General features: G+C 40.9%; 1 protein-coding gene across 10 annotated transcripts in view; it reads left to right on the top strand.

Annotated features, from left to right (window-relative positions):
- The window catches only part of rapgef2b (Rap guanine nucleotide exchange factor 2b), a 104163-nt gene that overhangs the window by 64209 nt on the left and 14954 nt on the right, over window positions 1-25000 (top strand). For 7 of the 10 annotated variants that reach the window (XM_061685113.1, XM_061685115.1, XM_061685117.1 and 4 more), the window contains 14 exons: window positions 5123-5254; window positions 11304-11481; window positions 14371-14507; window positions 15321-15479; window positions 16635-16787; window positions 16862-17026; window positions 18247-18354; window positions 18460-18663; window positions 19973-20081; window positions 21502-21784; window positions 23351-23511; window positions 23602-23616; window positions 24272-24512; window positions 24995-25000. The exon at window positions 24995-25000 is cut by the window's right edge and continues 381 nt beyond it. In XM_061685113.1, the coding sequence (XP_061541097.1) occupies window positions 5123-5254; window positions 11304-11481; window positions 14371-14507; window positions 15321-15479; window positions 16635-16787; window positions 16862-17026; window positions 18247-18354; window positions 18460-18663; window positions 19973-20081; window positions 21502-21784; window positions 23351-23511; window positions 23602-23616; window positions 24272-24512; window positions 24995-25000 (2051 nt within the window). The remainder of the gene's footprint in view (window positions 1-5122; window positions 5255-11303; window positions 11482-14370; window positions 14508-15320; window positions 15480-16634; window positions 16788-16861; window positions 17027-18246; window positions 18355-18459; window positions 18664-19972; window positions 20082-21501; window positions 21785-23350; window positions 23512-23601; window positions 23617-24271; window positions 24513-24994) is intronic. The other 3 variants (XM_061685116.1, XM_061685114.1, XM_061685118.1) reach the window with 2 other exon arrangements.

The following is a 25000-nucleotide window of genomic DNA, read 5'->3' as shown; positions in this document are numbered from 1 at the left end:
CATCCATCCATCCATTTTCTGAGCCGCTTCTCCTCACAAGGGTCGCGGGCGTGCTGGAGCCTATCCCAGCTATCATCGGGCAGGAGGCAGGGTACACCCTGAACTGGTTGCCAGCCAATCGCAGGGCACATACAAACAAACAAACAACCATTCGCACTCACATTCACACCTACGGGCAATTTAGAGTCTCCAATTCATGCATGTTTTTGGGATGTGGGAGGAAACCGGAGTGCCCGGAGAAAACCCACGCAGGCACGGGGAGAACATGCAAACTCCACACAGGCAGGGCCGGGGATTGAACCCTGGTCCTCAGAACTGTGAGGCTGACGCTCTTACCAGTCGTCCACTGTGCCAGTCCTAAAATTAATTATTATTAATTTTTTATCTCCTACAAATAATGTATATTTGTTCGTCTATCTATGCCAACGATAGTGACAGGCAGAATAATTTAATGCTGTTCCACTAGATGGCAGAAGGTACTATTAACTTATACACCTGTTGCTATTTATACAACAGAAAAATATCTTTATGGTCCACTAAACAGGCCCCCATTTCACACAAGTCATTTTATGAATACATTGAAATAAGATTATCATTATTTCAATACATATACTTTTTGGGACATTTTTGTTTGTTGGTGTTCCATGAGATATGTGCCTTGGCTCATTAAAAGTTTGGAAATACTCTTCTAGACAGATGGGCAACACTAAATGGTGAAACATTATAATTTCCGTCATTGTGTAGTGGCAAAGCTTGATGACTAAATATACCCACCCTACTGTTTGCCGCTTTAATTTGACAATCAAACCATAAAATAATAATGTTGTGTACTCTCCCGCCTGGTGGAAATGCGCTTTGCCTCGCATCGCCTCGCCTTGCCCTCGCACATGACTGGACGCTCGCATTAGCCTCTCGCTGCTGTAATGGACGTCTCGCAGTGATTCTCTGGTACAGTAGCCGGGCGCTAAATAGATTGAGAGGCAGCCCTGTGCTTCCCAGCTCACCGATCTAGGTCATTAGGTCTGCAGTGTAATTTAAGCAGTGCCACATCTGCTCACATGTAGGCCGAAGCCAGCTAGTGAGCGGGCTCTGCAGCTCCAGCATTAGCGCGTGGCTTAATCCAACCCTCCCCTGTCCCACCCCTTTGACAGCTGATTGAACACGTCCACTTCAATTTGCCACACAAAGTACCGGAACGCACCCCAGCCTCTGCGAAGTTAGGGCGCTTATATTGTATAACTTCTAGACGTTAGCATCGGATCAATGAAGGCTAACGATTGTCCGGGAGTAACGTCGTTTCCGTCACGTGCTGTCCGAGCGAGGCGGTCAATGGAGCACATGTATATGGAGCGATCAGTCGCCGCTTATTGACCCACAGACGGCTGGCCTAAATGAATGCAGAGAAAGGATTAAATGTTTTATTATCCTCTTTACCAATGGGGGAGGGTCTCATGGTTGGTGGGGCTTTCACTATGATTGGGGAAACCACACGGGGGCTAGGGGCGCGTCATTATCGGTCAGTCGGAAAAAAACCCTCATCGACCGGCTCCGCGGGACCGGACGGTGTACCCGTCGCTCACTAATTGGTTTAGACCTAAACTTCCTGTGTGTTGTCAACCGCCAGCGGTTGGCTGTTGAGTTTTACGCAGAGTTGGAAAAACATTTGCGCTCTGTAAAGTACAAACCGATACTAAAGAAGAAGTAAAGTAAAAAGTAAAGTAGAAGTACTGATTTAATTATAGGTCAGTAAAAGTAAAGTGTGAAATATATTAAAGTGCAAAAGTAGAAATTAATATTTACCCTCAATTATACTCATAATGATAGGGAAGGAAAAGAAATCATGTTACGCGTCGCTTTTTGTTTGATTAAGAGCTAGCTAACTTCGCCTCTACTTTTATGCTATCAAAACATGTTGCATAGCTTTGCTCACTTGTGAACTGGTAAGTTTTTAAAGCTTAAACGACATTGAAAGTTTTGTACAGGCTTTGTATTGAGACTGTTTATTGTTATTAATTCACCAGAAGAGTTTATTCCATTTTGATGTTCCGATGTTTTTCCGCAATATATTTAGGCAGCACAAACTTCAACTATGTTTTGTATATTATATTATTGTATATTGTATTGCGACTTATTGTATTGCAGTAATTACTCAATTTCGATCAAGTTACAATGTTCCCACAATAGATTCGGACACTTCTAACGCCAACTAACAACATTAAAAGCATTTAATCGCTAACTGCATGGCTTTTAGATTATACAACCCAAAAAGTGTGATTTTAGAGGATTTTAAACAGTTTTTTTTAATGTACTCATTGTGTTGTAACTCATTGTATCGCAGTAGTTTGTTTACTCTATTTGGATGAATTTACAGTATGATGTTTTTTTTCGCAATAGATTCAGGCAACGCAAATTCTAAACGACTTTTAAAACTTAAATGACGTTAAACTTTTGGCATCTTATCAGGCAGTGCGAAAGGGGCTTCCTCGTCGACCAGATGTTTCACAAAATTGCTGTAACAGATTATCCGACATTTATCTGCGCTTTGCATTCTTCATTCATTCATTCTGCATGACTGCAAACATTTTTGTCTGTAGAGCACACTTTCGTACCGCTGTTAACTGCACAAGATTTTCATTTTTAAACTCCAGAAATGCTCTTCATCCTCTAGGCGTGTTCCCTCATTAAAGCCAGCAGGCGGCTAACAAGCTAACATCGCCTTGAAAAAACTGAAAAAAGGGACAATTACAGAAATGTAAAACGGTAAAAAAAATAAAAATAAAATAGGGGAAATTTCAAATGGTGGGTAAATAGAACACTACTCCATTTTATATACATTTTTGATTACTCTATTTAAAAAGAAAAAAACTTTCATGTTCATCTAAATGATATATAGTACATGCGAGTTGTGATCAAACAGTTGAAAAGTAGTTCACCGGGTCAGCGCGTATGAATATTTCACACTGCCCGATGTTTTATTTACTGGACTTATAGATGATACCCAGCAGGGAGGCCTGCTGCACATCTGGCGGTGTGGCGTACCATCAATATTCCATCAGTGCGCCATCCGCCCGTCCAAATTTGGCACACCAGGAAGTGGGTCCCCCCCGTTCACTAATTTATAAACGTCCCCCGAGTAAATATTTATATGCGTGTGTTGTGCTAAATCTCCCAAACAAGATTGTCACAAGATATTTTTGGAAAAGTCAGAAAAATGTATGCCAAACTTCATACTTCTATCCTGCTTCTCCGGCATTTTCTTTTACGTGGGCATCTTCCGCATGTGGTAAAGGTAAAATGGGAGTACTATCGAGAGAGTCATCTCCGGTGGACTGGAGGTGGACCGTGATTGCAGTGTGTCAGAAGATTGCCATGCTGTTTAATTATCTGGCTGGCTGCACTCACCAAATTGGTGGATCGGAGGGGCTTGTCATTGGCCAAAATTTCCTGGGGCCACTGTCTTTCTCATCTGCTTCACTTCACCCGGACTGCCTTCGGCGGAGCGTGACGTTGTTATTGTTATTAGCGTTTTTGTGCAAGTGTGAGGAATGTCTTTTACATGGGTTCCCTACTTAATTGTGTCGTCATCCACAAGGAATTACAAACAAATTACAAATTTTAAAAAATGTACCTAGGAACTGAAGCCACCCCAACAGTGCCTGTAAATGCTCTTGCCTCTTTTCCCTGTTCGGGAAAGGCGGAGACATCAATAGCTTAATACACTGCAAGTCTATGGGTATTTTTATTGTCTGTGTCTTAGTTAGTTGCATTACACGAAAAGTACTATATCTATTAAATTTTGTGGAGGTCCAGGGCATTGCCCAAAGAAAAATAATAATACAGTTTTGATGTGGATTCAGGACAAAATAGTTGCTGTTTTTAAAAACGACACAGACAAAAGAGGAAATAATGTGACGTGCATAACCGCCCCCAGAAGAACTGTAGTGAATGGTACAATATGAACTCCACAACATCGATGACATACTCCAGTGTGGTTTTGCAGTTTATCTGAAATGTGAAGATTGTTATTTTTGAACAATCAGCCAACATGTTTTACAGACATGCTTTTTGTTGGATAATGGTAGTGCTGCATCGATTATTCTAAGAATTCAAATAATTTGATAATGATTTGAACCACAACCTATGCGGGGTAACTCAACATGCATAATGGATTATGCAGTTAAGCCAGCCAACTCTACACTCATTCGCTGACACCATGTCACTCACCAGGCCTTGAAGCCATACACACTAGAAAGTCACGGATACTACAGTAGAATGTGAGGATGGGGAACCCATCCATCCATCCATCCATTTTCTGTACCGCTTTATCCTCACAAGTGTCGTGGGCGTGCCGGAGCCCATCCCAGCTATCTTCGGGCGATAGGCGGGGTACACCCTGAACTGGTCGCCAGCCGATCGCAGGGCACATATAAACAAACAACCATTCGCACACACATTCACACCTAAGGGCAATTTAGAGTTTCCAATCAACCTACCATGCATGCTTTTGGGATTTGGGGGGAAACCGGAGTGCCCGGAGAAAACCCACGCAGGCACGGGGAGAACATGCAAACTCCACACAGGCGGGCCGGGACTTGAACCCCAGTCCTCAGAACTGTGAGGCAGATGTGTTAACCAGTCGGCGAACCCAAGTGGAAAAAATAATACCTGCACCTCACATGTACATGTTATTGTTTAATAATGCCAAATCAATGTTTATCTAACTACTCAAATAATATGTGAGATAACCAATAGAATATGCAATTTTAAAAGTATTCGAATACTGCAGTCCTAATGATGGTTTCCAAAGGACCTCAATTAATTAGTTTGCTGGGCGGCGTTTTTCATTTAATTGTTTCATGTTCATGGCCTCGAAGTGTTTTTCATATAAATATTTACTTTGTCGGCATTATGTCTCCACTTTCGGAATGGAACGCCACCCTAAACCGAGGACCCCCTGTACATGCTTTCATTGGACAGCAATATGTTTTTTTATGTATTCTTCTAGTTGGTCCTTGTCTTGGTTAGTACCATGTTCATAAAGCGTGGTCTCCCATAGCGTCCACCCGCTGTAGTCAGCATCGCCATACTGACCGTGTGTGTGTGTATGTGTGTGTGTGTACAGCTGCCCGCAGACTTCAGTCGACTTCACCTGGCCGACGGCTTGCACCCACAGGTGACGCACGTGTCCTCCAGCCACTCGGGATGTAGTATCACCAGCGACTCCGGAAGCAGCAGCCTGTCTGATATCTACCAGGTGAGGCACGAGGGAAACGCGAGGGGGACCACCGCAAAAAACACCCCCTCGCCAAACGGTCCCGTGTTCCGATGCGTTGGTCATTTTTTTAAAATATCTAGGTGTGAAGGTAAGTATAGTGAACCCCAAACTTTTCGTGACTCTCTATTAACGAATTTACTTATTTAGTTTGTTTTTTTCTTCCTATGGAATCAATCATGATCTATTTGCTCAGCTGATTTTTGCACAAATTTGTCCTGAAATCCCACAAAACAGCGCTAAAAAGCCTTGGCTAATAGAGAAGTAGTGTTTGTGTCAAGGAAGAATCTTGAAGCGATGAATTTTGACAGAGAGGGGAGGAGCTAAGTGTTGTCCAGCTTGTGAGCGGAAGTCATGGCGAGTCAGTAGAACATTACCTCCACAAAGCACAAAGCAGCATGTGTTCACTTGGGTTTGTTCAACTTGTTTGTGTGTAACCTCTTGTTTCTTTTGCGGTGACTTCTTGGTTTATCAATAACTTCCTGGTCATTGGTTTGTGAGGTTTTACGCAAACTTTTTGGAGTGCTAAGGCAAGGAGGAATCTTTTTCGGTATCTTTTTTTTTTTTTATATACAATAATCATGCAAAATGTTTGCATAACAAAACAACCCACGTGTATCTGCCTTAGTTTTTTACACAGACTACCTGATACATTGCTATCACAGCATCAAAGAAATGCCTCACAAAATGTGGAGATGCATCCTTTTCACTGGACAGTAACAAATAAATTCTGAATTGTTTGAATGCAGCTAAAATATGGCGGCTGCAAACAAGGGTATTTTTAATAAAAGAGCATAAAGTAGCATGCTCAACCCCGCAGGCGTAAATAAAACGGCTTAAAAGAGCGCAAAAATCTTGCGCCGACTAATCCTCTTCATGCCTACGCATCTTAACGCCGTCACATGCTTTGTGAGCTCCGTTTCAGAGTCCACACCACTACTCAGCATCAACCTTGTGGTGTGCTTGGATGTGGTTATTTTAGAATACGTGTACACTTACATCTGTGTGTGTGTGTTTTGAAAAGATGATGTGCGAAGATGAGCTTAGGGCCATCTAGTAGCCACACATGCACGTACACACAGTGTGTTTGCTGTTTCTTTGTATCCTGACACTGCTTTTAACTTTGAAGTTCCTCCATTTTTTTCATACATCCGAAGCTATGCGCTCTTTAAAAAAGTAAATATTTTGATAGCAAATAGTTTTGTCTAAGTTTTGCCTCTCACGTTCTGGGGACTGGTTTTCAAATCCCAGCCCCGCCTGTGTGGAGTTTGCATGTTCTCCCCGTGCCTGGGTGGGTTTTCTCCGGGCACTCCGGTTTCCTCCCACATCCCAAAAACATGCATGGTAGGTTAATTGAAGACAGTAACTTGCCCATAGGTGTGAATGTGACTGCGACTGGTTGTTTGTTTCTATGTGCCCTGCGATTGGCTGGCGACCGGTTCAGGGTATAGCCTGCCCGAAGATAGCTGGGATAGGCTCCAGCAGCCCGTGACCCTAGTGAGGATAAGAGGTAATGAAAATGGATGGATGGATGTTTTATCACGTTTATATTTTCCATTTTATTTGTATGTTTTTTGAGTATTTATATTTTCAGCTAAATATGTTTGCCTAATATTTGCCCATATTCTAATAATTTTTCTATTTTCTTCCCTTTTTGTCTTGGATTTTTGACTAACAATTATGTAATTTATCATATTTTTGTTGTGTACTCGTTTTTTTTGTATTTCGCTCCGATATTGTGAACTATTTCTGTATTTTTCCCCATATTTTCCTAACTTGTTTTTCACAGATTAGGAAGAATGTATTCCTGTGAGTTATTACTACGTAGTTTGTGTATAAATATTAGTTTTTTGAAGGTAAATCTCCCTCGTGATCTAATGCTAATTCTAGCGAGCCCGTCAATGGGGTTTTCCATTGACAGTTAGCATTAAGCTGGCGATTACTAAAACGATCATATGTGTCTTGTATTAAAATGCACATCGTGTGTAATTCTTTTTGTTGCACGTTTAGTTTTACAGTAAACTACACATGGGGTGTCATTAAACAGTTTAAAGCAAGCTCGGGGAGGGCAGAGACTGTGTTTTTGCGTGTGAGACGCACGCACACACAAACACCAAGTCTGCTTGTCTCTTTCAGTCACTTTATTACTGCGAAAAGTTACATTGTTAAATATAAAACTAAGCTATTACTGTTCCATTTGGCAAGATCTTTGTACCTTTTGGTTATTTTGTCACTTTGTGACATTTCAAATGTCAGAAAATGAATAAAACTGATCTTTTTCACCCGATCTCGAGCAGCTGAAGATCACGTGATCGACCCGGCTTTCCGAGCACGGGACAACCTTAGTGTGTATGTATGATTAATACTTTTGTCGCTAATTTGTTCATTTGTCACCTCATATTTTTCTATTTTTCAAATTATTTTCTAATATTTGTAATTTTCGTATAGTACTTTTATGTTGTTTCCTAATCTTGGTTGCATATTTGTGTAGTTGTAATTTGTGTAGTCTCAAATTTTGGTATTTTTTTCCCAATATTTTGTTTTCTAATTTGGGTATTGTTCATCAAATAGTTTTAAGATTTTATATTTTCCAATATTCTTCTTATTATTATTATTTATTTTTTTGTGGCATATTTTGTGTTTTGGTGCGTGCGAGCTAGATTGTCTTTACAGTCATCAAACATTCCACTCGGCTCACATCTGCCAGCAAATATGCCATGGAGTGTATAGCAACTTGAGAATCACAATTTACAAATGAGCTGTTTTAGTAAATAAAATTATTGACAGGTGACATGTAATTGCTGCTCTTAATCACTCCCTGACCTCACAGTGGATTTATTTTAAGAGGGGGAGGGGTCCATTACGTATTTCCACAGCAAACGGGATCAAGTGCTGGCTTGTTGTTTAAAGAACATAAGCCCGGGTTTACTTTTACCAGCCAGCCAGTTCACACCAACACTCCATCCACCATGAACTCCAGTGAATATAAAAAATCTACTCAAACATCTGAACTTCATTTGGTGTTAGTCAAACACTTTAAATGGTGGCAGGTGCATGCTCATCGGGGGAAACGGGATCGTTTGACATTTTTGAGTTTGAATGTGATGGGTTCATTCAGAACATAGCAGCATGCCGAGTTTATAAGACGGTGTGCACACTTGTTTTCACTTACACCCTTGAACATTTTTTTTAAAGGTTGAAAATATTTTGACATTTATCGTGTCTCATTTTTTTAAATATATATATCTCTCCAAAACCTGGTATTTGAACAGGGGTGTGTCAACTTTTTTTATCAACTTTATGTCAGCTAAATTATTTGAAATTCACAGAAAATGTTTGACAAATACAGTGGAAAATTATAATGTAAAAATATGACGATGTAAATGTTATGTTAAAAATAAAAACTACATGAAAAGATGACAACATTAGATTAAAAAACATTAGACAAGTGCAAAAATAGTTGACAAAGTAATAAAAATATTAATTATTATGAGCAAAAAAAACCTTTGCTCAGCTTTACATTTGCTCAGCTTTACATTAAGTTATCAGTTTTATTGTCACTACCACTTTATTTGTAATATGTTTTTCCCATTTCCCCCCATATTACCACAAATTTTCAAATTTCCTTATGACTTTTTTGACGCTATACTCACAACATCTATTTACAATACAACAGATCAAAGTTGTCTGGTTGCAAATGATGTGTTCAGTGCAGCGTGTTTGTCCTAGTTTCTCTCGGGACCTCATGGAGCGATTTCCTTCCTATCTCATCAGGAAGTGCTGACTTCTGAGGTTTTTGGGTGGGAAGCGCTGAAAAGCTTAATTACCGACAATGGCCAATTGTCATGGTCACTGTCAACAACACGATAAGTTTGTGTGTGTGCGTGTGCCTGAATAAATGATGACAAGGGCTCTTCCACGCGGCCTCTGAATGCATTGATCCAAGAATAGCCCTGATGAAATATTAACAGCACCTGAGGTTTAATGCTGGCTGTGCGTTTGTATGGATTTCGGATGACACGAAAGGCGGGGGCCCCCAACACACGGCATGTAATATTTATGTATTTTTTAAGCTAATATTTCTTGTGTAAACCTTGGTCTAATATCTGGTCTTTTTTTATATACATTTGTTTTTCATTAAATGTTTTGCACCTTTTTATCTTATTATTTTGTTACTATCTCATATATTGGTCTAATGTTTTTGTATTTTTCTATTTGATTTTTAAAAAAGTGTCCAATGTTTTTGTATTTTTTCCAAATATGTATTTTTCATGTTTTTATATTTTCTGTGTGATTATGTAGCATCTTTTTATTTTTGTAGGAAATTTGATCATTTGTTTTCCAAGATTTGTTATACATAACAACAATATGTGAATGCCAACATTTTTGTATTTTTTACATTTTCTGTTAGTTTTTATATTTTTATTTTTTTTCTCATTTATGTCATGTTTCCTAAATATTTTTATTTTTGAATATTTTTTAATTTTTTTGTGTGTAATATTTATAGTTTTTGCCTAACATTGTTTTTATAAACACACTTTCTTTTAAATATCTGTAAATTCTTCTAATATTTATCTGGTATTCTCAAATGTTTTTGTCGGATTTTTGGGATATTTGTCTTAATAGCTGCATGATTTTGCAATTTATATATTTTCTAATGTTTTTTCTAGTTCTTTGTATTTTCCAATATTTCAGTCTAATTCCTTGTGTTCATTTTTCTTTTCTAATAGTACTTTTTCTTGTAACATTTGTGTAGTTTTCATCTACCATTTCTGTATTTATTTTCAATGTTTGGGTATTCTTCACTTTGTATTTATTTATCCAGTTCCTTGTAATTTCCAATATTTCTGTCAATTTTGTTTTAATTAGTTTTTTCTAATAGTACTTTTTCTTGTAATATTTATGTAGTTTTCATCTACCATTTTTGTATTTTTTTTCTAATGGTTGGGTATTTTTTTAATCCAATTTGGTTACGCATTTTCAATTTTCTTTACATATTTTTTCCTAATTCATATATTTATTTTATTTAATTATAACATTTTATCGAATGTTTTTGAGTATCTGAAGTATTTCCTTTCGCAATATTGCGACTACATCGACGACCGTGACGGTTTTCTCCCTTGAATCATGATGTAAAGTTTTCATCCTTAATCAAAACTCCTCACGCGCTGCGGCCCCGCCCACCGGTGGGTCCACGCCCAAATGTCCTCACCGACCCAGTGGTGGTGAATTATTAATGAGCTGCTCCCCTCTTGGCTCGCATTTTAAGGGAAGATGACACAAGACGAGTTGGGTCTTGTGTCCTCTTTACCTTTTTGAACGTGTGAATGGTGCCCACGATGTGTCTGGCGCTGGAATTTTGCAGTTATTTTCCCAAGACCACCTTTTCTCCCAACGCCAATAAGGTGAGCTTGCGGAAGATGCTTTTGCGTCTGCCATTTTGTTCCACTGTTGTTTTTCTAATAGCGCCGGAGCAGGAAAAATTGAACGGGATGTTGCCGTGAGGCTTCTCATTGACTTGAGGGCTCGGTTGGGAGTTAATGAGCTTGTTTCTATGCGTAGCAGCTTGTTTGTCATGCAGCGCTCGAGCGGGCGTGTGGTTGTGTGCTGAGAAAGTGGACAAAATGGGGCACATTCGTAGATCACACTTTTTGCCTTGGCATGGATTTGTTACTTTTTTGGAAACTTGTACTTTTATGTCTAATATTTTTGCCAATATTTGTGTCAAATTTGTTGTAATTATTTGTATTGATGTCATTTATATTTCCTTGCGTTTATTTTGTTCTAATATTTTTGTTTTCTTTTGTAACTGTAATATTTGTTGTAAATATTTTTTGCTCAATTTCTGGCTTTAGCTTGGATTTGTTGCTTGGTTGGAAGTCGTAGCTTAGCATTGTTGACTTTTGGATTGATTTGGGTGAGCTTGCTGGCTAGCGATCGCAGGGTAGCGCTTCACTACGTCCGTCAGAACCACGACGACTCGTCAAAGATCCCAGACGACTTTTACCACATTGGCGATTTCTTCCCCCAGGCAACCGAGAACGAGCCCGGCGACATGGACCTGAGCGGCCTGCCGGAGACGGCCGTCGACTCTGAGGAGGACGACGACGAGGAGGACATCGAGCGAGCGTCGGACCCCCTCATGAGCCGGGACATCGTCCGAGACTGCCTGGAGAAGGACCCCATGGACAGGACGGACGACGACATAGGTGAGACGGCGCTTTACGTTGTCTGTGCAATGACGTTTGTCTATTTTGGTAAAAGAAAATCCAAGAAACCGAAGACATGTTCGGTTCTGTTAACGACCAATTGACGAAGGTTATAACTCTGTTTGGTATTCAGATTTTAAAATTTGGTACAGAGCAATACAGACTTCCCAGACGGAAAAACGTAGGTAAGGGACAGGAAGTGCAAGTGTAAATGCCTCATACTTTACCCACATCTACTCTGCAAACAAACGCAGTGGAGCTCATCCTCCGACTAGCTGACGTAGCGATATGCTTTTGCCTTTTTTTATTTTGCACTTTCAAAAAAAGATCGATTTTGCACTTTCCTAAAACGAAAACCAACTATTCATATTGCACTTTTTCAAAAGCTGGGCGTGTCCTGCCGAGAAAACGAATGGGATTCCTAATAACGCTTCACAGAATGTGTATTTATATTGAGAGTAAATTACACACAGGTGGACTCTATTTGTTTACTAATTAGGTGACTTCTGAAGGCAATTGATTGCACTGGATCATATTTAGGGGGCTCAAAGTACAGGGGCTAGAATACAAATGCACACCACACTTTTCAGATTTATATCCCTTTGTCGGTCTATCACATAAAATCTCAACTAAATAAATTCACATTTTTGATTGGAAGGTCACAGAATATGAAAACGTTTGAGTGCTATGAATACTTTTTCAAGGCACTGTATATACAACATTGATTAATGTTATTATGTAAATGCTTTTGTACAAATTACAGCCTCCCCCTTATCTCAAACCCTCACAGAACTTTTTTCAGTGTCATACCATCAAAGCTGTGACTCCATGATGTGTGTTAGCCATGTTTGAAGAGGCCTAATGTTGACATGAGGAAGAGGAGGAGGAGGATGCGTCGGTTGTAGTGCGAGAAAGAGTGAGTGCCCTCTTCGTCCTCCTCCTCCTCCTCCTCCATCTCCGCGGTTAATCTCCCCCGCAGCAGCGTGCCCACCAGTCCTCCCTCCTCAACGCCAGCAGGCTTTTTCTAGGTCACTCGCTGCACATCCTGCAGCCTCACCTCTCGCTGCACATCAAACATTCAAACGCTTCCTTCCGCACACGCAATACCTGCTTGTTGCCGTGACAACCGCAGGTCACCGCGGACATGCTCGCAATAGTGGAACAAATGTTTAGGATTTTGAATATTGGGGGGATTTTTCTAGTTGTATGCCAGACGGGATCAAATGCACGCGCGCCGTGAATTGTTAGCGATGGGTAGTATTAGGGCCACATGCTAAAGGGGGGGAAAAATTATAGTATAAATTGGTAATTTTATAACAATAAAGTTGTATATTTTGAAAAAATGTCCTAATCTTGCCATCAGTTGTATATTTTTGTAACATGATTTTTTTAAAGAAAAAAGTGTCACTTTTTTTTTTTTTTTTTTTTTTAGAAATAAGGTACTATATCATGAAGAAATTTTTTTTTTGATTAAAAAAAGTAATCTTTTTAGACTAGTCGTGTTTCTTAAAAAATACATATTTTCAGGAAAAGAGTTGCATTTTTTGATAATTTTTATTTTTTTTCGAGATCAGAAACATAATCTTTTGAATATAGTCATATTTTTAAAGAAAAAAAGTCACCATATTTTTCTGAAATAAAAGGTTATGTTGTATGTTTTGTTTTACTCATAGTCTTGTGATATAGTAATATTTCAAGTTATCATTAGTCATCTTGCCAGGATAAGGTCTGACTTTCTTCCAGAAAAATCACATTTTTGCAAATAAAAATCATCAACTTACGTGAATGAAGTCTTAACTTTTTTTCTGGAAAATACCCAGCGATTTTTTCACGTCATTTCATTCTCGTAAGATTTTTTTCAACTTTTGTTCTCTAAAAACACGACTTTATTTTTGAGATTACGTTTTTCTCAAATGTACAAATTTATGGCCGTAAGATTGACATTTTTCACGAATTTTTCCAAAAAATTGCAAATATCTAGACAGTTTTTCTCTCTCTCCAAAATACGCCCAAAATACAACTTTACTCTCCTAATGGTTATTTTTTCTTTTCCATGTAGTCCTAATACTCCTTCATAGTTAGGGTTAGTCACTAGTATATATACTGAGCCCACAAACAAAAAGATGGTCAGAGGATAGTATGATGCAGTGATTTAAAGTCTGCAGTGAGGTCACCGAGTCTATGTAACGTGTCAGCATTTCTTCTGCTCCCCACCTAAAGTAGCCAAAGGCATTGGAGGTGATAGCCGCTTTGTTGATGACGCAATATCAACCATACACGTGGTTCTTAAACGAAGTCATAATTTATGGGTCCGAAAATAATTTGCAATAATTTATTCTTATGTCATTTTGAAAAAGTAAAAAAAAAAAAAAAAAGTTCAGACTTGCATATGGAGAAAGGAGTGGTAGTTAATTACTTCTCCCTGCCTTTTCTTTGGGCCAATTAAAAGCTCTGTTTTGATTGGCACTCATATCACAAATCATCTTTCCCCATTGAAATTAATGGAAATGCCATTCATCCGTTTCAGCAAAAAACACCAACTAAAATTTTCCAACATATTTTTTATTAAGAAAAATAGCACTCGACTGTATTGCAGCTTTTAAAAGTGTACAGTTATAAAATAATTAAATAGAATGTAAATTGTTTAACAGTTTGTGCGTCGTGATTTCATGCTTTAAGTCATTGTGCAGCCCATTCTGATGTGCTCTCCTTGGCCACCGGGGGAAGTACCAATATATACTGTACATATGTATGTATATACACAAAAAAGATGATAACAACTGCTCAGTAGGCTTCAGTAATAAGCTTGGAAGAATTTCTTCCTGGAACCAAAAGGTTTGAGAATCTCTGCATAAACGTTTCTCTTTTCTTGTCTTCCTTTTCCTGAAGAGCAATTACTGGAGTTCATGCATCAGCTGCCAGCCTTCGCCAACATGACCATGTCGGTAAGGCGTGAATTGTGCGCCGTCATGGTCTTCGCCGTGGTGGAGCGCGCCGGTACCATCGTTCTCAATGACGGCGAGGAGGTGCATTTATTATTTATTTGAAAAGAAAACCCCAAAGTGACTTCTTCTTTTTCTTGTTCTCCTGTTTCTGTATTTTCTGCTCTGTTAAAACTGAATAAAGAGTGTCTCGTCCATCCGTGGATCTCCTCGGGCAGCGAAAGCGAGACGTGGCTTTCAATAGCCACAATTTTGCCCCACTACAGATTCAACGGGGTCACTGAACATCCATCCATCCATCCATCCATTTTCTGAACCGCTTCTCCTCACTAGGGTCACGGGCGTGCTGGAGCCTATCCCAGCTATCATCGGGCACACCCTGAACTGGTTGCCAGCCAATCGCAGGGCGCATACAAACAACCAACCATTCGCACTCACACCTACGGGCAATTTAGAGTCTCCAATTAATGCATGTTTTTGGGATGTGAGAGGAAACCGGAGTGCCCGGAGAAAACCCACGCAGGCACAGGGAGAACATGCAAACTAACTCTACACAGGCGGGGCCGGGGATTGAACCCGGGTCCTCAGAACTGTGAGGCTGACGCTCTAACCAGTCGCCCACCATGCTGCGTCACTGAACATGTTTTAACCAAAGGAAATAATAAAAATGATCCGTGCCAGGGCAAACTATCGCCATGGTAAAGTCCTCCTAAAATTTTGGGGGGTGCGCATTACACTTGCGAGCGTATTATACATATAAGAAATTACAATAATTTTGTAACTGATGAAGTGACATTTGTTTGACTGGGAATAACTGATTTGTTTTTCAAATGCGTTGGCATGCGGCGGTAGCAATGCCTTGGCTTCTAAAACTGTGACGTTGTGGTGTGTCTCCAGCTGGACTCGTGGTCGGTGATCTTGAACGGTTCAGTGGAGGTAACGCACCCTGAGGGGCGAACGGAGATCCTGTGCATGGGCAACAGCTTCGGGGTATCGCCCACCATGGAGAAGGAGTACATGAAGGGGGCCATGAAGACCAAGGTGGACGACTGCCAGGTAACGTATCCTTCACTTGCCGCTAAACACACCCATTACAAAGCTGTTACGTGCCTCAATGGCGGAGGTCGTTTGCAGCTATCATCGTTGTCCGGGGTATCTCTTAACAGTCCACTCTTGACGAAGTGACACTCTCCGGGGGGTGAATTAATGGTTCGTTTTCACGCATGGGAGAAATGACCTCTTAATTGTTCAAAATAAAATCATAAAATTATTTTTAAACAAGAAACACTTTTCTTCAATCATTTTCAGCCTCGGATGGCAGCTTTGCCCTCACCATAGCAACAAAATAAGTTTCAAGATTAGACATCAAGAAGTTATGGTGACATCAACGATGTAATGGTGAGGGTAAATAGCAAGAAAATGTTGCTGTAGGGATGTTAAAAATGACCAAATTGATGGCGGTTTAGCAACTAAATGATGAGATGAGATTGAACAAAAAAAAATTATAATGAGGTTAAAGAGCAACAAAATATGATGTGGTGGCATGTAAAATCAACAAAATAATGATGAGAGTAAAGATAAAAATCAAGAAAATATGTTGCTACGGTGTCATTAAAGATTAAAAAAAAATAGAGACGTGGTTTAACATCATGGATTGATGTGCATTCAGAAAAACAACACTCAGCCTTCTGTTCAACCGTTTTTCCAAGAGAAACTTCTTTGTTTGCCACTTACTGTTAAATGTCTTTGCTGAGATTGTAACCTAATAATGAACCGATCCCCTCTAGCGGCCAAGAAGACTAACAACATGTAAAATGTTCCAATACAGTGATGTTAAACATAATGAAAATACACGTCGCAATACTGTATTTATACATCATGAAAAAATATGTTTGAATATGGTTAGATATCAACAGAACAAATATGGACATGTTGTTATACTGTACTTAAACATGAAGAAAAAATGTCTGTGGTTCAACATAAAAAAAATAAGCGTCAAAGTAAAACGTCAACCACATAACGGTAACGTTGAAATCAAGAAACAAATGTATTTGCGTCGGTTAAACAGCAACACAACATGTTGATATGGTGCGGTTAAACATTAAGAAAACGTCAGTATGTTTAACCTTCAAAACATGCGTGTCAAAATGGCTAAATATCAACACAGTAAGCCTGTGGGTTTTTGATTTGTTTTTGTTGTCTTTGTTGCAGTTTGTGTGCATAGCCCAGCAGGACTACTGCTGCATCCTCAACCAGGTGGAGAAGAACATGCAGAAGGTGGAGGAGGAAGGAGAGATCGTCATGGTCAAGGAGCACCGAGAACTGGACCGAACCGGTACCAGGAAAGGACACATTGTCATCAAGGTGACTGTTAAGGAACAACTCCATTTTGAGTTTGATGCTCTTTGTTATAACACCCCCATGCTTGTTCTTGTCAGGGCACGTCGGAGCGTCTGACCATGCACCTGGTCGAGGAGCACTCAGTGGTGGACCCCACCTACATTGAGGACTTCCTGTTGACGTACAGGACCTTTCTGTCCAGCCCCATGGTGGTGGGCAAGAAGCTGCTGGAGTGGTTCCACGACCCCAGTCTCAGGGACAAGGTATGGAATCTCAAACTATTGCAATGCTCACCTTTAGCTCAATAGATGCAGCTACAAATACAGTGAGTGGTACCTTGACTTACAAGTGACCAGACTTAGGGGCTTTTTGAGTACGAGCGCGAGCTTACTAAGTCCGCTAGCTTAATGCTAACACAATACCAAATGCCATAGACAGGCTAACAAAGCTAGCATCGATGCCGCCACGTTATAACCTTGTAAAGCATTGGAAAGTTGAACTGAAACAGTGCGCCAAGACATGTAGAGCATTGATACAAAATTTGCCAAATGAAATTATGATTTCATTCATTTGTCCTTGTCCTGTAATACCCGTTGTCCCCATCAGGTGGAACATTATGCACATTGATACATTGATTTGATTTTGCAGATGCCGGTTCACAATGCTTCTGCTCTTTACTAATCTGCAACAATGAGTGGGCCAAAGAAAAGAACACAGCGAGTGCCGAGTGTTTAATAAGCAATGGCCAACTTAATACTTTTTCACTGAAGTCCAGTCAAAGGCTGTATGTCTTGTTTGCCAAGAAACCGTTGTGTTGTTAAAGGAATATATCATAATCATCCGTCACTTCTCCATCAAGCATGCTAATTACGCTAACAGCCAGTTATTTGCTGGCATTCAAATTAGCAAAGCTCAGCAAGCTTTTTCTGGAGGAGAATTTCTGCCTGGTAGTGCCTGGTAGAGACAGCAGGTATGCTGTATCCTGAGAGCAAGAACAAATTTGAAAAAAATTAGCCTATCACGCAGGACAGTGACTCGCCGTGTTAAGCTAATTTGGCTAGTAACCTTAAAAAAAATAATAATAATAATAATATTCCCTGGCAATGGACGGAAGTTATGACATAAAGGACACTGCTCAGCTTTTAATTTTGATTTGAGGAATTAATTACAGTTTTGAGTTAATGGAGGAGGATAAATCTATAAAGGAGAAAACTCGAGGATAGGACTTTTATGACAGCGTGTCGGGGGACATCAAGAGGCGCAAGCTACTGTGGAGTACACTCGCGAATGTTACCGCAGATGGATCGTCAAATCTGATGTGAGCGCAAATGACAGTTGGCGACACACAACAATGGAAGCAATGGAAATATAAAAAAATAGGGGTATCAGCAAAATAAATATTGAACAAGAAAAAAGATCATGAAAATCTGTTTTGAAGGGCGAAAAAAATCAAATTATTGAAAAAAAATTTTTTTTTGATCAGGTGACACGGGTGGTCTTGCTGTGGGTCAACAATCACTTCAACGACTTTGAGGGGGATGTCGCCATGACTCGCTTCCTGGAGGAGTTTGAAAACAACCTGGAGAGAGAAGTACGTTTAAAAAACAAATATATATATGTAAAATAAAAAAGTAAAATAGTAATAAAAAAGACATGCTTGTCCTCACACACGCGACGTTATTGTGTTCATATTCAGAAAATGTGCGGCCACCTGCGGCTGTTAAACATCGCGTGCGCCGCCAAAGCCAAACCTCGCCTAGTGACGCTGACCAAAGCGTCAAGGGAGGCCGCACTCGCCTTCAGCCTTCTAGGAGGACAAGACAAAGGATTCCGAGTCTTCATCGACACCGTGGAGGCTGGCAGCAAGGCTGCGGAGGCAGGGCTCAAGAGAGGGGATCAGGTAACACCCACAGTTACGCACCGCTTGCCCACCTCGCGCGCGCAAACACACACGCACACACCGGCTCGCTACACTCAAAATCATTTGATTGGTAAAGTCGTATATAAACATCCAGAATTAATATTTACAACTTCAACACAAAATGATGCCTTGAACTTTCTTCCTCAGTGCTTGCCTTCCTCACACGCACCCACTCTCTCCACTCGCAGCCACAATCAGTTGTCGAGGGGCACCACCAAAGTGTCGTGTGCCCTGGGCAACAACACACCACGAATGGATTAGCGGCGCACTATATAAACATCCTGACCTTAAGTTAACAACTTTAAAAAAAAAAAAATCAGTTCTTTGCTGGTTTGAAAGAACATCCAGATGTAATCCTGAGTCCACCTATTGTGGACCTTTTGAGCAACCAGAATGCGCTAACAAGCCTCTAAGGCGCCCCCGCACACTGCAGTGTAAGTACAGGCCATCCTTTGTCCCTCACAGGCCAGTAAACACACTGACAGCAATTAGTCAGCGAGTGTACACAGCAAGTGCTCCCTGCCCAAGGACGAGCGCTTGGAGACTGATGACTAAACTTTACCTCTGACTACTAAAAATGTTGGGACCGACTCCCAGTGGAAGGTGTTAGTTAGTGAACAAAAATGGGAGAGCGAACAGAAAAGGGCTCCATGGGATGTTTGGATTGGACGGGATTTAACGCAGATTTAGACACTCTCAAGATGTGTTTCCAGGATTAAGGAGACTTTAGCTGGAAGCTCAGAACATCGGCAAGTGTGAAAGTGCTTGTGAAGTCCAGCTTTTGAGGGGAAAGCCGACAAGAGCTGCCCGCAGCCACCGGCTAGCTCCATTCTTTGAAAAAATGAAAAGAAAATGTTTTGTTCTGTAAATCTTGCTTGTTTACTCAACTGCAGATGGACGAGGCATCTATTAGCAGGCTTTTGTCGGCATTTTTACGCAGGGTTTTTCCTTGCTCACATTGAGGCAGATGTAGTAGTAGTCGTACCATTCTGATCATTCGCATCTGTGCCCCCCACTGGCTCAAACACTATTTCTTTAACATTTTCATTTTCTTAAGTCATATTCTAACATTGTCAGACACATTTGCAGTAGAAAATAAAATTCTTCATTTGCGTTTCTTCTTTGATGAAAATTAGGCAGACTTGGTTGTTTGCAAGTTTTATATGAAGAAAAAAACACGTGTAAGACAGGAAAACGGACAATAGGTCAAGAGAGTCTAAAAGTCAATCTTTGATTTCATGGTTTTTTAACTTGAGTGCTTTTGTGTCTTGTTTTCCTTTCTGTGAAGATCTTGGAGGTGAACGGGCAGAACTTTGAGAACGTCCAACTCAGCAAAGCCAACGAGATTCTGAAGAACAACACGCACTTGTCCATAACTGTGAAAACCAACCTTTTAGGTAACGCACGCAAACGCACTCCGTTTTTTTTTCCTGGCTCAAATTGAGGCAGCAGTTCCTCTATTCTGTACAATAAAGTAGGGACAGTTTTATTTACAGAATGGAGCATTAGAAGAAATATAAGCTTTCGTTATATTTTAAGCGAGTTACTCGAGTAGATATCGCACTCAATGAAAACATGATGCGCCAATGAAATTATAATTTGGTTTCTCTCATAGATTTAGTCTGGATAATTTTACTAGGGGTGGATTGTTGAAGCAGCCTTGACAATGAAATCCATTTACATATTAAATCTAATGGGGTTTCTCTTTTCTGGCCGATGATTGAGGATTGTTAACCTGATGTGCACAAAATGTGCCCAGTGCAATAAAATGACTTGATCGAATAAAGTGGGTAAAAGTCTAAATTTGTGGGGTCAAGAGCAAGAATGTAAAGCTGGGAGATATGGCCTAAAATTCATATCACAGTATAAATTTAATCCCTTCTCAGTAACAGTATATCTCGCGATATAAACCTAAGTGTAAAATTGTTATAATGGAAGAGTTTCTGAATGGGTTGTATGGTCCTTTAGCAAAACTAAATTGATTAAAAAAATAACTAAGATGTAATTTTGAAAACATTTATTGAGCAGGTTTCAAATGTCAAATCCGAAACAGGATGTTGTGATCCAAGCTAAAACCGCGGCCAGTGCGCGCTTCTCTGGCTTAAGCTCGGAGGGGCCGCCAACGACAAGGAGGTGTCCTCCGTGAGCGTCTCAGTCTTGCTGTTTAGGGGCTACGACGGTCCCTCAAAATATGTCTTCATTAAGGCTGGGTGATGATAAAACAACAAAAATACATATCTCAAAATAACTTTTCCTTGATAAACACTTGAGACGCAGTCAATAGACTTCAATAGATCGATTCGTCCATGTTTTGACAGACGATACGAATAGCCAAGATTACTGCGAGTTGCTCCGTGCTGAACCAATTGTGGGGGTCAATTGAACCCTGCCAAGTTAGGTTGACGCACACAGCACATTAGCAGTGAGACGCAATAGGCGCTAATGTTTGTAGCCTGTAACCACCCGATTGAGATTCTGTAGCATGACCTCAAGAGCTAGCCACACCAGACATCCCAGGAAGCTTAGAGGTTAACAGCTAAGTGTTTTGCTGCCATCTTGAGGCATCTGCACACAATTACAAATCCCCTTTCTGGGACTTCAGTAATTCACATATTTTCGCTATTTGTGGCTGGGCCAGGGCCCTATCCCCCAAGAATAATCCACCAAATTTTCCAACATTTTTGTGTCATAATACCATAATGATGGCTAAAAATGACACCAGAATTAGGGGGAGGCAGCCACTTCTAAATTTTATCTTTGAAAAACCCTGCACACACATGTGAGTAGCATATCACAACATATGTCTTACCCCCACAGTATTTAAAGAGCTGCTAACCAGGCCCGAGCTGGAGCTCCACGGCGACGTGGACGGCGAGGACGAGCATGACCGGAAGAACGGCGCACCTCACCTGCCCAAGATCGGCGACATCAAGAAGGCCAGCCGCTACTCCATACCTGACCTGGCGGTGGACGTGGAGCAGGTGATGGGCCTGGAGAAGGCCAGCAAGAAGGCCAAGAGCAACTCGGTGGGAGGACGCAATAAGCTCAAGAAGATCTTTGACAAGACGCTCACTAGCATCCTGCCTCCCAAACCTTACAAGTAAGTCGGGCATTGTGCGTTTTTTAGGGGGCCCAAAACACCCAAAAACACCCCATGGAAGCCTCAGACACGAGTGTGACCGATCGATATAAAGTTGGGTGGACGTCTACCATAACAGGATGCACCAAAAAGTCTAAGAACCCATGCCTGAAACTGAACATCCAGTCAGCCGTTTTGATTTGAAGCAGCCATTTTGGGTGAATTCCATGGCTCGTACTTTGACAAACTCTTTCCCACTGGGGGAATGCACCCAAGTAGGCCCCAATTGGATGCTGGTATCCTAGACAGATGGGTGATGCTAAATTTTCATTTTGTTAGTGTTACATTTCGTTTACCTGATGTTTCAGTTACGTTACTTAACGTTGTTTTCATTTCCACCGTGTTTTGTTTACTCTGTTTCGGTTACGCTGTTTTGGTTCCGTTCCATTTTGTCTATGCTACATTTTGTATACATTGCATTTCATTTATATTTTATTGTTTTTGTTTATGTATAATGTGTTCATGTTTCGGTTACGTTTATATCCGGTTGGGCAATATAGCCTTTGACTAAAATGTCAGATTTTTGTTCACAAAAATACAATTTGTGATTTATTTTTAATTTTTGTATTTTTCCCCCCTTCGCTAAAAGCAAATGACATTATCAAAAACAAGTTTTGCTTTTTATTTACCTTCTAGAAGAGTCACTCAATATCAGGGCCAAATAGCTTAGTTGGTCAAGGCCTCTTTATACTCCCGCGGCCGACAACGCCCGCATTGCATCACGTGACCGACGAATTGTCCCGTGCGGCCCCTCTGCGTAGCTTGACACGCACACGGCAAAAATTGTTGCTGCGCGTCGAACGCCACGGAGATAGATCATCTCTCGTGATTGGTCCGTTTTTGTCACATGCTGTGCTCACGTACTCAGCGTGCCCCTTGGTTCTACATACCATTTACGCCGACACCTTCTCAATCAATTTTGCAGCATAATTAAACGTATCATCTGGTCATCTATGTCCATTTGATCTAGCAGACACTGTTCCCCGGTCGCCATTACTGAAAGGAAAGTAAAAATGGCTCCCGGAAAGGGCCAAAAAAAGGCAGAGAAAACTCCACACCGTGGTGTCCTAACCAATACCAGTTGTAGCGACACCCCCGATTTGGAGGTGAACTGCAGTACATTTTCAAAGCTACGCGCGTGGGTTGCGCTCGAGTATAAAGGCGAACTACACGCTGGACAGCCGCAGTCACGTCAGCGAAGTCGCCGTCCGCGCGAGTATAAAGAAGCCTCAACACTGACTGTGCTTTTGTATCTTGCACAATGCAACTAGAAAAGCTAAAGGAAAAAAAAATCCCAATACATAATTGATGTTTTGTTACATTGTATTTGATTTATAGTTTCTGAGTTTTCATTTCTCTTTGAGTTTTGTTCACTTCGATTGTAGCATTTCACTTTTGTATATTTTGTTGTTTCATTTACGCTATGTTGCATTTCACTTTATGTTAGACTACGTCACGTTTGTCTTAACGATCCGGTTTCGTTTCCGTTACATTAAATTCCTGCTTTAACGTTCTGTCTGGTTCCAGTAGCGACGTGTGCGTGGGGCAGTCCCAGGACGACAGCATCGTGGGCATGAAGCAGTCCAAGCAGATCCCGCCGGCGCTGCCCGTCAGCGGCAACCTGTCGTCGTCCAACCCTGACCTGCTCCAGTCGCACCACCGCATTCTGGACTTCAACAACCAGCCCGGTGAGCCCTTCTTGTCGCTAATCCCGCTCCGCTTTTAAAAACAGCTCATCTGCGCTAATATTTACCATCACCTTGTTTGTGTTCTTTCAGTGCCGGTCAGCCTAAGTGAGTACTTTGTGTACCCCGTGATTCCTTCTTTTACCCCGGGTACAAATGCACCTTTGACATTTATTATCGGTTATTGATAATTTACAGTAAAGGCCGCGTGTTCACTGGAGCTAATTGAGTCAAGCACCAACCTTCTTCTCCTGTGGGTGTTTGTTTGTGTCTCTTTAATCACACTAATCAATTGAATCACAAGGAATGCTGGGATGCTCGTGGAGGGCAAAAATGTTGTTTGCTTGGATGGTCGCATTGAAAAGCATGAATCCATTCACACAAGTTTTGTTGGTTACACATTGGGTTTCGTTTGGTTTTCACTGTTTCCTTAACATTGTGTTTTGTTGCACGATAACCTTATGTAGGATTAGTTGAGTTTACATTCGTGTAAGATGCGCTTAGTTTTTTGTTTGGTTTCCGTTGAGTATTGTTAACATTATTTTATTGCGTTTGTCACGTTTACAGGCATATTTTATGGCACTTAGTACTTTGCATTTTCATTTCATGACATTAGATTTATATCTGCATTAGATTTCCACCGTAGCCATTTAGGTTGACAAATAGCCTGACCGAATAGCACCCACTTCTGGTAAAGTTCATCCATGATGTTAGAACCACGGAGTTGAAAAATAATGTAAAGTCCAAATCTGTTTCTCCGCAGATATGTCCGACCAGGTGCTGCGGGTGTTCAAGGCAGACCAACAGTCACGCTACATCATGATTGGCAAGGACACCACAGCCAAGGAGGTGGTGGCCCAGGCTATCCGGGAGTTTGCGCTGACGGCCGCGCCCGAGGCCTACTCGCTCTGCGAGGTGTCCGTCACGCCAGAGGGCGTCATCAAACAGAGGCGGCTGCCCGACCAGCTCTCCAAACTAGCCGACAGGATACAGCTGAGCGGGAGGTATGCGCTTGCGTACCCCGTTGTCTGTGTGTCGATAGTTATAAAAGCACATTATTTAAGTTAAGTGTCAGTTTCTTGTCCTCCAAACCTAAATGGATAGAAATGGGGGCGGGAAAAATGGGACCCAAAAAAATGTATTTATCTCCTCATGTATATTGGAGTGTTGAATTTCTATTCGACGCACAAAAAAAAAAAAACGATTTTAGTTGTTTTGGGAATGTAAGTAGACAAAAAATGCACAAACATTTTACAGAAGGGTCACAGATCGAAGCTCTTGGGCATGAGCTCGTTAGTCATTTAGAATTAATTCTGATTCACTTCCATACGTGGTGTGAAGAAAATTGGCCGGTGCGCCCGTGTCATGAGTCCTACAGTCATTTTACTGATACGTTCAACTTGTGCACATTGTAAGAACATTTCCTTGCATTTATTAGTGAAGGAGGCCCAATATCTCTCTTTTCCCCCTCCTTGTCACCAAATAGGTACTA

The sequence above is a fragment of the Phycodurus eques genome, chromosome 9 (assembly GCF_024500275.1).
Source record: "Phycodurus eques isolate BA_2022a chromosome 9, UOR_Pequ_1.1, whole genome shotgun sequence".
Taxonomy (NCBI): Eukaryota; Metazoa; Chordata; class Actinopteri; order Syngnathiformes; family Syngnathidae; genus Phycodurus; species Phycodurus eques.
This window is presented reverse-complemented; position numbering and strand designations above follow the sequence as displayed.